Genomic DNA, 12,787 nt, shown 5'->3' on the forward strand with positions numbered 1-12,787 from the left:
TGGGTGAAAATATGTGATTTGGTGTTGGAATTGCGGGTGTATTCCTGTTTTCTTTCATCTTCGGGCTTTTTTATTTTTTAGTGTGAGCTTACTGTGTTGAAATCTTTCCTTCGAATTCTGGGCCTGGTTTTAGGAGAGAGTGTCGGTTATCTTGCCCATTAGAATATACATTTCTAGGGTGTTTTCAAAATCAAACCGGCCAGTGATCAGTTCACAGTTATATGGTCTGATCATTGATAGTTTCACAGCATAAATATAAAATTTATGTATAAATATAAAATTTAAAATAATTATAACAAGTTAAAAATATATATAATTACAAATTTTAATAGTATTTAATTTTTATATTTGATATATCATAAATGTATTAATATTATAAATTTTATTAAATAAAACATATATAATATTTAAGTATGGAGATATATTTAAAATGAAAAGAAACTTGTAATATTTAATTTTATTTACACATCTTTATATTTTATTATTTTAAAAATATTATATTAATTAATTTATATTATTTTTATAATTATTATAAAAATAAATGCCAAAGGGTTTTATACAATAAAAATTTGAAAAAAAAAAATCTTATAATGAAAATGTTTTATAGCTTAACAGTTTAACCTCAATTTTTTTAATTGAAGGTCCAACTCAAGCCCTCTAGCATGCAATTCTTTTTTCCTCACTAACTAAATCCCACATTGAAAATGGATAAAAAAAATATGTAGGGAGTATGAGGTATAAAAGGCTTTGACTTGCAAGGCCAATAGGCTTAATGACAAATAGTCTAAATGAGCTCCTCACATGGAATGATCCTTAGGGTTTTGGGCTTGGTTAGTTCGAAAGGAGCCAATCAATTTGAATAGTTCAACAACCAATAGTTAGTCCAAACGGTTCAATACTTTTAATTGGTTGGACTGGCTAGTCCAATTCAATTTTTAAAACACTGCATTTTTATGATCTCGTCTCATTTTAATAAAAATGTTCTTATATATATATATATATATATATATATATATATAAAATGATAAATGAAATTTATGTTCAAAGTGGGTTACTTTTCAAGTAAAGATATGAGAAGGGATAAATTCACACATTGGGGATCATCCATGTGAACTAATTAATTCAAACATTTATTTTATCTATCTTAAAATTGTGATTTTAGTATAAATTTAAAAATCTTAATTTTGAAAATTTAAAAATTTGAATATATATTTAAAAATTATATTTACAAATTATGATTTTTAATTTACATAGAAATCCTATTTTCAAAATACCATTTCAAACTAATTTTAAAGAATAAAAAAAAAAAGATTATTTTGAACAATAATTTTAAAATATATTTGAAATTTACATTATCATTTTTTACCTTTTGCTTATTTATTTTTGTTCACATATTATTAATAAATTTTAAGAGAAATAAAAAACAAATTTGTACAAAACCCAAAGCTGTCTTTTTAAATTTGAAGTGACAAGAAATGATAAAGTGATGGGAAAGGTATGTTTTAAGCTGGTAATGTGGAAAATATGAGAAATTGGAAATCACCTTTTAGGTTTTCAAGATAACTATGCTGATCCCAAAAATAATTTGTGATGTATGCACTCTCAACTTAGTTGTTATTTTATACTCAATATGCCTTTCTCTTTCCTCCGATTCACCTTCCATGTCTAAAAAAACCAAAAAAAAAAAAAAAAACCTTGAAAAACACCCTCACTTTTCTCTCCCTACTCGACACTAGTACTAAACACAAGATTCCATCCTCCATTTGCTTCATCTCCCTCTCCAAACCCAAAAATCTAGAGACCTTAAAACCTTCCACGTCTTGATCTCAATTTGAAAAATTCAAATCCTAAGTTTGAATAAAGTGTGAGAAACTCCAACAATGATTGATGAGGAAATATCATTTACAACCACACTTATCCAAAGTAATTTCAAGACCTCAACTAGTAAACCTCCCTCAAACCATTTCCAGATGATTAGGGTTTTTGAATGCAGACTAGAAACTATCCATTTTTTGCAAGCTACTAGTATACCTCTTTGGCACTCACAATCCTTTAACTTGCATTTACTTGCTTCTTATTAATGTTGTCATCGGTTTTTATAATACTTGTTCACCATCTCAAAGGAAAACTTAACTTCATTAAAATTCCTTATAAATGAAACTTAACTATAATATATTTCAAATTGTGACTGAAAATTTAACCTTATTTAGGTTTTTATTAAATCAAACCTAACTCCTATGCAGCTGAAGTGAATATCTTTAATGAAAAATTGATCTTAGTAAAAGAAGTGAATTGAAAAAATAAACGTATTATAATAAAAAAAATGAAAAAAAAAATGGGAATGTGATGTTTTTGAAGGCAAACAAAGTAAAAAATGGTACAATAGTTTAAAGAGAGTCATTTTTTAATCAAATTAAAGGAAAATGTTATCTTTACAATTTCATAGTTATTTTGGGTCATGCGTCCAAATCACCTTTCTTCCATCAAAGGTTAAAGATCACTTCCAAGAGTCTTCCATCTTTCTTTCTTCTTCAAAATCGTCACATTCTCCATTCTTTTCCTTTTTTTTTTTGTTGAGGATTTTTGTAGTTATTTTTAGTTAGGATTTTTGTATTTATTTTTTGTTAGGGTTTGTTATTGTTGTCAGTAGGGTTTTTTGGGTAGTTTTTTTGTTAGGGCTTTCTATTATTATTATTATTATTATTATTATTGGTTTTTTGGACAATTTTCGGTTAAGGTTTTTTATGGTTATGGATTTTTTACTGTTTTTTTTGTTGGAAACTTTTGGTTTTATTTCTTGGGATTTCGACTAGAGTTTTTTTTTTTGCTATTATTTTTATTAGAGTTTTTTTGCAGTTATTTTATGTTAGGGTTTTATTGCAAGTTGGGTTCTGAATTTTTATTGGAGATTTTTTTTTTCTTTTAAGATTTAAATTGGATTTTTTTTTATTGTAGTTAGGTAGATTAAATAGATGACCATTCTAATAAAGATTTATAGATAAAATAAGAACTTAACCTATTTAAGCTCTTCTTAAATGAAATTTAACCACAATACGATTCAAGTCATTTGATTGGAACTAAAATATGTGTTCTAATGACATATATTCAACATGATTTGAGCATTAAATGACACTCAAATCACCCAACTTGACCAAATCGATGTTAAGGATCTAGCCATGAATTTAAATTATATTTTGAAGATTTATCTTAGGTTCAAAGGAAGAAAATGGTGCAAGTTAAATTACGTTAGGTTTTGAAAGATCAAGAAATAATTAAATGAGAAAATGAGTGAGTCAAGACTTACAGATTGAGAAAAGGCAAGACGAGGATATTATGAGTTTAGAAGATGGGGAATGACCATTATGAAGTAAGAAAGAAGGCACACAAACATGGAAAATGAGGCATGAAACAAATTCATCAAGCTGTATGGAAATTTAGAACTGAAAATTTGGTGGCATCATGTACTCTAACTTTGAAGTGAAATTTGGAGCACTTCATGAAGTCTATTTTGGGCAAGCTATATATCATTTCGAATCTCTAGAAGTTAGGAATCCAACACTTCAAACAGTATACAAATCAAAGATGAAATGTGAAAGTTATGTGCATTTGAAGCAAATTGGTTAGAGAAGAATTCTGAGTTCGAAATTTACTATGCATTTCAAACTTAGCCCTTTGATTTCGAATTGGACCTCCTTCTTCCACTAATGAGTTCAAAATTGACTTGTAGCTCATCCAAATTTCAAGCTCAACCACTGATGATCGAGTTTAAGCCCCGAGACACGTCGAAATGAGCTTCAAATGCCTCCATCCAATTAGAAATGCATTGTATTCATTTAGAACTCATAATTTTTGAAACTTTTTAGGTTCTTTATAACTTTTCCTTGTAATATAAGTAGCAAATGAGAGTGTGTCACATATTAGGTCATTTATGATGCTATCTAAACAAACTCTCTTAGTTCTAAGGTTTGGGGATCTTCCGAGAGTTTGACATTTTTGTGGAGAAGAAGACGAGAACTTTGGTTTGTTTCTTTTCTTCTATATCGAATATATTATTTTTAATTTCTTTTTATTCAAATTATGGATTTGTACCCTATTATAAATTGTGAATGTGATATCACCCTCATGAGAGACTAAAAAGCCAACATGGGGCTTGAAGTATGAAACCTTAGGGCTAGAAACTCATAGGAACAATGGGTAAATTATTATAACAATGAGATTAATTATTTGTTAAGTTGCAATTTATCAAATTTTTATTCTATCCTTGTGAGTTAGTTTAGGGAATGATACAATAAATTATTACCTTATACTAGTGATTCTTGGTAACTTTTGATCATTAGTTATCCTAGTTTTCCTTATCATTATTTGTCCCAAAACAAAGCTATAAAGAGTAGAAAGGGTTAAAAAGTCAAACCTTAAATCAATTATCAATTTCATTCACTTGATGGTTTTAGGAATCTGTTTTAAAAAAGAAAAATTAGGTTTCGAATGCAATTCTTAGTTATAGAGCTTAAGTTGATTGCGAGCGACTAAGGATCCTAAAAGTCTAAGATCACTCTACTTCAGAAACCTTTGTTCTCTTTGCTTCTATACCTTAAGTTGGATTGTGGAAAGCCTTAGACTTGAATAAATTGAATTAAAAATCAATATTTGTTTTGTTATTAATTTAGTTCTTTTACTTAGTTTCACTTCATTCATATATTATTTTTCATTTTAGGATTCAAATAAAGGTGATTCATTTATCCTAGTATTGACAAATTTCATAAGTCAGTCCATGAGGATGACACCCGAAATACTACAAAAGTCGTAGTGACTTTTTCTTTAATTTTTCTTGACTAAAGTTGCTACGTAAATAGACTTAGTATTTTGGATAATAGAGTTGATCGATCATCATTATAATCAACTTTTCTATAGATGAAAGAGAAACTTAACCTTAGTGAAATATTTTATAAATGAAACTTAACCATAGTTTCATTATAATCAAAGTTTTTTGTAGATGAAAGGGAAACTTAACTTTAGATTTTTTGTAGATGAAAGGGAAACTTAGCTTTAATGAAGTTTTTTTATTTTATTTTATATAAATAACACTTAACTATGGTATAGTTCATATCATGACTGAAAACTTAACCTTATTTACATTTTTTTTTAAAACCAAACTTAACTCTTAGGTGAATATCTTTACTGAGAAATTAATTTTAATAACAAAAGTTCATTTTAGTTAAAGAAGTGAACTGAAAAAATAAATGTATTATAAAAAAAAATGAAAAAATAGAAGTATTATAAAAAAATGATGAAATGAGTATAATGAAAAACAATGTGGGAATGTGATGTTTTTTAAAGCAAATAAAGTAAAAGGGGGTAAAAGAGTTCAAAGAAAGTCATTCTTCAACAAAATTAAAGGAAAATGTTGTCTTTACAATTTCATAGTTATTTTGAGTCATGCATCCGAATCACCTTTTATTAAATATGTTTTTTTTATCTTTATTATTATTTTAAAATATTTTAATATATTTATAATTAATGAAATAAAGAATTCTAGTATAAAAATATATCCAATTATACTAATCTACTAATTAAATAAACAAATATTTCATACTTTCAAGATAAAAATATTATTAATATTTTTTGTATGTGTAATATTTTGGTCACATGAGGTTTTTCTTATGCCATTTATTTATTACTAATAAGATAATATTATTTATGTTTTTTTAATAAAAATTAGAAAAATGGGATTAGGAATGAATCACAAAGGAAATGATTAGGGCTAATATCTATACTATATATAAAAGTCAGAATGTGAACAATTTTGTTGTGACTGTTTTTTAGTCCTATTTCCTTCATATATTTACCCGTTTGCCATTTTTTCACACCACAAGAATTTCTTATTCCTTCGTGTTAGAAGGCTTGATATTAGGGTTTCTCCTTCTTCGCTAGGGTTTTGGTTTGTTGATGCCCTTGAGTTGAAGAAAATAAGATTATTTGAATTAATTTTGATAATCACAATGATTCTTTTTCTCTCAATTAATTCCCGTTCTCGGTTTTATTCTAGGGAAACCCAAGTTAGAAATTTGTTTGACCCTATTTTTGGTTTTGGTTGTTCTTTGTTTAATATGATTGATTGCTAAGAAGATGGTGATGTTAAGGATTTGAATTTTGGAGTTTTCCCCCAATTTTCTTGGCAACCAAACAGAGGTAACTACAAAACACAACAATAAATTTAGGCTTGAAAATTTCAACAAAGTAAACAAAGTTGCGTAAAAACACCACAACAATGAATTTGGGGTTGCAGATTTCAACAACTTTTTTTCCCTACATTTTCTAGGGAAACAAATAGAAAAAAGATAGATGAAAAAAAGAAGAGAAAATATAATTCGTAACTCTAAAAATCTCATCCTCTGCATGAGAGTGAGGATCATACTTCAAATAAGTGCACAAAAATCTCTCTAAAACTGCTCATTTCTCTTTGACAACTATTTTCTCTCTCTACTATTCTGTTTGTGACTCTCCATTTTCTCTTCTCAGTTTTATTCATGGAGAGAGAGGAGTGGGAACGTAAAATTGAATAATTGAAATTGAAAAATGGGCCATTGAGATTGTGCATGACTGCATTTTCTTATCAACAAGGCATCCCAATTTTCAAATCTAATGGCAAAAAAAATGCATAAAAATGAGGTCAATTATAATGTGGCATGTGTAAAATTTAGTTTTGGTATTTTATGTCCAACTTACATGCCATTATCTTACATCTTAGTCTATTTTTATACCTAATCTCAATTATTTGCATCTTTATATTAATGATATTTTTAATATTTGTGAGATTTATTGGTGTCTATTAATACATTCTTTAGAATAAAGAATTAATTCTTTTATTTTATCTCTTATTTCTATGCAAATATAATAAAATTATAAAAATTTTATCTAATTATTTTTTCCTTCTTTTTATATAAATAATTTATTTATTTATATACAATTATGAATAAAGATAAATTAGTTTTATATTCTAAGTAATTATTTTAATTTAAAATTTAATTTTTATAAATTCAAGATTTAGTTATTTTATAATTATGATAATGTCATAAAAGTGGGATTTACCTTTCTCAGCATTTATAAATATCAATTAAAATATAACCTCTTTATTTTAATTTAATAACAGTTTTAGTTTTCTACAAATTTATGAAAAGATAATTGAAATACTTTTTATTTAATTATAATTAAATAAAATAACATAATTAATTTATTGATTATAATTAGTTAATTTAATAAAACATAATTAATTACTTTTTATTTGATATTAAAATTTTCCATCCAAAACAATAAAAATATAAAAAATAAATAAATATTATATTAATTTATTATAAAACTTATTTCTAATTTTAATATAAATAGTACATTTTTGAATTATAATTTGAAATATTATTTTTTTAAATAATATTTAATTTTAGCTTCTCTCCAAAAAACAATATGATTTGATCTATTAATATAATCATTTAATAAATATAAATATTTTAAAATAAAATATATTCAAATAAAATTCTAAAATAGATGAACATTAAATTTTTAAATAATTCAATTTAAATTTAAATTAAAAAAAATTCTATTAGACATTTCACATGTTTTACCCGTGAAACAAGCCTAGTAATAAGTAGGGAGAATTATGTTTTGGGTCTAACTAGGCCCAAAAATTAATATTTGATCCGTATAACTTCCATAATTGTTGGAAATGATATAAGATGTTAAAAGACCAATATATCCTTCAAATTTCTATATATTACCTTTTAAAGATATAAAATAGTGATGGACTAAAATACTTGATAACCTTTCACATAAGTTTTTTTTGTCTTTATTGCACCACTATTCATGCAACCATAATAATTCTATTTGAGCGATTTGGATTTTTCATTGTTCTTAATTTTTTTATATAAATATTTGAAAATCAACCTTATTTTCTATTTTAAATTATAAATAAAGAAAAATTATGTTCAAAACTATTTTAAAAAATACTTTCTAAAAAAATGGTAATATATTTTATATTTTTTATATTTTCTTTTTGAAAAAACATTTAATTAAAAAATGAAAACTATTTTTAAAAATAAAAATTGAAAACCTTGTTTAGTAATATTTTTTATATGAAAATAATAAAAAGAATTAAATTTCATTACTTGATTATCCATTTTTATTTTTTTTCCATTAGTTATTTTAATAATAAAATAAAATAAAATATAGTATGTTTACAATTAAACAAAGAAATTGATCAATTATGTGTTTTTTGTGGGACTATCTTTTACATGAAAAATAATTAAATAACTAAATTAAATATATTTATTACTCTTTTTAATTTTATTTTCTTTATTTATTTTGTGTCTAATAGAAAATTTTAATATATCCATAATTAACAAAGTAATAAATCAATTGTGCACATTTTGATCTATTAAAATAAATTACTTTCTAATTTAAATAAATAAAATAAAATAAGTAAATAAATTTGGGGTTATTTCTATTTTTTAACATATCTTATATCAATATTTTTTATGGTTAAATAAATTATTTATTTATTTTTTCTTTAATTCCAAAAATAAAATGAAATAAATAAATAAATTTGGTATTTTCTAACTGATCTTATATTCATATTTCCTATGGTTAAATAAATTTTTTATTCTTTTTTCTTTATTTCAAAAAATAAAAGGAAATAAATAAATAAACTTGGCTTAAATAATAGTTTTTAAGTAATTTCTTTGTCTTATTTTTAATTACATTTTGCATTGAAAATAAAATAAAATAATGTTTTATTTGTTTTAATTATTTTAAATGTCAAACTATTGGGAACATAGTTTACACACTCATGTGGATATAATTTATACATATATATGAAATTTATACCATTATACAAGGTTAGTATACAAATTGTACAAAGGGTGTACAAAACTGTACATTTTGAACAATTTTTTTTTTCTTGTCATCTAAGGATTATACGTTCGCCTACCACAAATTCTTTTATTTCATGTACTTTATTTAATTCGCATATAACAATTCAAATACTTACTTTAATAATGATGTTTAGAGAAAAATTTTGTTTTTACGTTTTGTATCTTTTTTTAAATCAAACCATTGGAAACATGGTTCACACATCATATGTGGCACATAATGTATGCATATGGATGAAATTTGCACCATTGTATAAGAGTGTTATACTAACTGTATAAGGTAAATATTCAATTGGATAAGGCAAATGTTCTAACTGTACAAGACAAATGTTCAACTATACAAGAGGTATACAAAGCTATCCTTTGTGAAAGATTTCAATCAAATTTGGACAACTTTTTTTTTTTGACTTGTCATCTAAGGATTGCACACTCTTAAGGTACACATTCCTCTATTACATACTCATCTTATGCACTTTATTTAACTCGCACATGATAATTCGAATACTTATCCTACTAATGATGTTTGAAAGAAAATTTTGTTTTTCCATCTTCCACTATTTTTTTAAACAAACAAATGAAAACATGGTTAATCTATCTATGGTTACACATTGAGTAGGGGGTATATGGAATTTGAGTCATTGTACAAGGTATTTACACTCAGTGTATATGACAAATACACTAACTGTACAAGGGAGTATAAAACTATTATTTGTGAAGGATTTTAAATGATTCTGAAAAATTTGTTTGTTTATTTCCCTTAACCGAAGATAAATGACATTCCTTACACACATTGGTTAAACATACATTCATTTTATACACTTTATTTAACTTGTATATGGTTATTTGAATAGGTACCTCAGTTATGATGATTGTAAAACAAAATTATACAACAATTTTTCTTCTTTTTTAAAACCAAACCAATGTAAACATGGTTAACCGACCTATTGTCAGATATTCATGAGATGATCTATGAAATTTGAGTTATTATACAAGGGTATTAAACTAACTGTACAAGACAAATTTACTAATTGTACAAGGGTGTACAAGACTACTTTTTATTAAGGATTTCAAGTGATTTTGAAAAACTCTCCCATTTTTTTCCACTCAAAGATTTTTTTCCCCACTCAAATTCTCTTACTCAAGAATTGTTTCGAATTTTATTTTTAAATTTCATCATCAAAATTTTATAATTAAATATTTTGTTTTTGTAGTTTTAGCAATGTTCTTTCTTTCCACTATTTTTTTGGGTGAAATTTTATCCAAATGAGTCTATATTTGAAATTATAATCATATTTATCAAATTTTTTTTTACTAAGATCATCTTTAATTATTTTAATATATTTATACTCATTTATTTAAAAAATGAAAACCTAATTTTTTTTTTTTTTTTGTAAACATGTTCTATTACCTTTAAAGTAAAAAAATTAGATATGTTTGAAAGTCAATAAAAAAATTTAAATACCATTTTCAATAATTTTAAGATAAAATTTTATATAATATATTTTATTTGAAATTTAATTTCTAAAGTTTAACTAAAAAATTGTATTGACAATTTTCTTGTTGTGAGTCAAAATACTTTACATTAGTCTATCTAGATAAGAAAAATTATTAATATAATATTAAAACTTTATATCTTAATTTTTTTTTAATAAATTTATTTTTTAAAAAATTTTAAAATAAAAATATTAAAAATTAAAAAGCTAAAAGGATATATATATAATAAAAGTGAAGTGATAGTCAATTTCTAAATTTTTTAAAATATGGTTAATGTAGAAAATATAAAAAATAATTAAAAATAAGAGAAAAATATAAATGAAAGGGTAATGTAAATTTAAAATAAAAATTGAAAATTAAACTAAAAGATAAATACAAAAAGATAAAAAATATTTGGATGAAAAATAGAAATATAGATTGGAAGAAAAAGAAAAAGAAAAGTTAGAAATGAGTAATACTTAATAGGGAATAGAAAAGGGAAAAAAAATAAAAACAAAAAATTGAAATTCACACTCACTTGTGCCTACGGTTAAAAGTATTTTAAGAATTAATTAAAGATAATATCCTTCAACTTAATTTTCATACTTTGTTTGGATCTTGAGCTTATATATGCATGATATATGTACCAAAACACAATTCTTCCAAGTATATGTGACTTATGAGCTTTCACGGCCGAGAGGTTTAGAGGTGGGTTGAGACTTGAGAGTAGAGATAAGGGCAGTGGTTTTGAGGTGAAGCCATGGTCTCCATCGCCACAATCCCTGCTTTTCCCTGCAACAACACCCGTTCCTTCTCTCGCCATTTCCTCACTCGCCGTTCCACACCACCCTCATTCAGTGCTGGAACATGGAGGAGCACAGCCATCACTTCCAAACTCAAAGAAAAGACTGCTTTGGAGTACAGGAAACTTGGGGACTCTGATCTTAATATCAGCGAGATTACTCTTGGAACGGTATTTCAGAAATGGGTTTTGTTTTTCTATAGCTGTTTTTTATTCTTCACATGTGGAAATTGAATTAAACTTTTGTATATGTTGCAGATGACATTTGGGGAACAGAATACTGAAAATGAGGCTCATGAGATACTCAGTTACGCGTTTGAGCATGTGATTAATGCTCTGGACACTGCAGAAGCTGTAAGTGGATTTCATTTTCGACTTCCATTATAGGTCCCAAATATTTATTTTTATTTTTTGTATTTTATTCGGGTATCTCTCTGAGTAAAGATATGTCGTGTTTTCAGTTTGGAATACTTCACCCCATATAGACCTTTTTAAAATTAAAGGGAGACTATACTCTCTCCCAGTGGGTGAAGTAAGGGTAATTGCTTCATCAAAAGATGCAATTCGATTCCTTTTGTTTGGGGAGAATAGCATACTCCCAAATTATTGATATATGAACTAGTACTTCCTTCTTTTTGTTTCTTTTTTCCTTTTGGTTCTTTCTGCAATTTTGATCTATGGGGAACTGAGATGCTTCTTTAGGATTTATTCTGGATTTCCATGATGAAATTGGATCAGTTTACAAAAAAAAATTGTTATTTTTTATGATGAATAATAAAATATAATTATGTAGTGACAATTCCGATTTAATAAAAAAAAACCACCTCACCTAAGCCTTTCAAAACAATACACCAAACAGAGCCTAGGAGTACTTAGCTATCTCTATTATTTTTATTATAGTAAGTACTATTGTCATTATTATTATTATTAGAAAAAAAGGAAGTTTAGTGGAATACTTCCAAACAAAATATTCTGGACTGTCTTGTCCAAAAGGGCCCTCAAGCTCTTTGATTTATTTGTTACTCCTGTGAATGATGGCATTGTTTTCTCTTGGAAGCATATACTGATTGAAGACATATATGTCTCTGATATTGTGAAGTTGATAATATCCTCTCCATTGGCCTTTCTTTTTCTTTCATTTGTTTCTTCCCACTGGAATGAATACGTCATTTGTTTTCATTCAACCCTTGGCATCAATGGAGGGACATAGGGGACAGATCTGCATGTGTTCCACTAATCCACATACAATATTTTTTACCTTTTTCTTTTATTTGTTTATTTATTTTTTTGTCCAACTCTGTAGATGACAGAAAAGTCTTGATGATTGAATTGGAGAGCTAGATTATTATTTAGAGAAATAGGGATCCTTTGGAAATTGGAAACTATTTTTTGTTTTTTTTTATTTTTTTTTAGAATAAAAGAGTTTGATAAATTTTTATATTAATAAATTTAAAGTATTTTTGAGTGTTTTCTATAAAAAAAATTAAAAATATAAAAAAATAGGTTGAAGACTTTTGTATTGTATACAAGAAGGTAAATCACCAAATAAACCATAAAGTAAAAAATTATTAAGAAAAATATCCATTCAAGCTTT

The 12,787-nt window shown here is 25.5% G+C and overlaps 1 protein-coding gene across 1 annotated transcript; it reads left to right on the top strand.

Moving 5' to 3' along the window:
- The first annotated feature begins 11,064 nt into the window (after nt 1-11,064).
- Nucleotides 11,065-11,824, top strand: LOC109122546 (uncharacterized). Its single transcript, XM_019219700.2, has 2 exons — nt 11,065-11,364; nt 11,452-11,824. Exons 1-2 carry the CDS (start codon nt 11,152-11,154, stop codon nt 11,578-11,580), a joined length of 342 nt encoding a protein of 113 aa, XP_019075245.2. The 5' UTR covers nt 11,065-11,151; the 3' UTR covers nt 11,581-11,824.
- Nucleotides 11,825-12,787: the final 963 nt, after the last annotated feature.

This window comes from Vitis vinifera, chromosome 5 (genome assembly GCF_030704535.1).
Source record: "Vitis vinifera cultivar Pinot Noir 40024 chromosome 5, ASM3070453v1".
Taxonomy (NCBI): domain Eukaryota; kingdom Viridiplantae; phylum Streptophyta; class Magnoliopsida; order Vitales; family Vitaceae; genus Vitis; species Vitis vinifera.

What these genes read in the sequence shown, in the direction of transcription:
- LOC109122546 (XM_019219700.2), top strand. Translation starts at nt 11,152, where the DNA reads ATGGTCTCCATCGCCACAATCCCTGCTTTTCCCTGCAACAACACCCGT. An exon ending in GCGAGATTACTCTTGGAACG is followed by an intron (nt 11,365 to 11,451) that starts GTATTTCAGAAA and finishes TATATGTTGCAG; the next exon opens with ATGACATTTGGGGAACAGAA.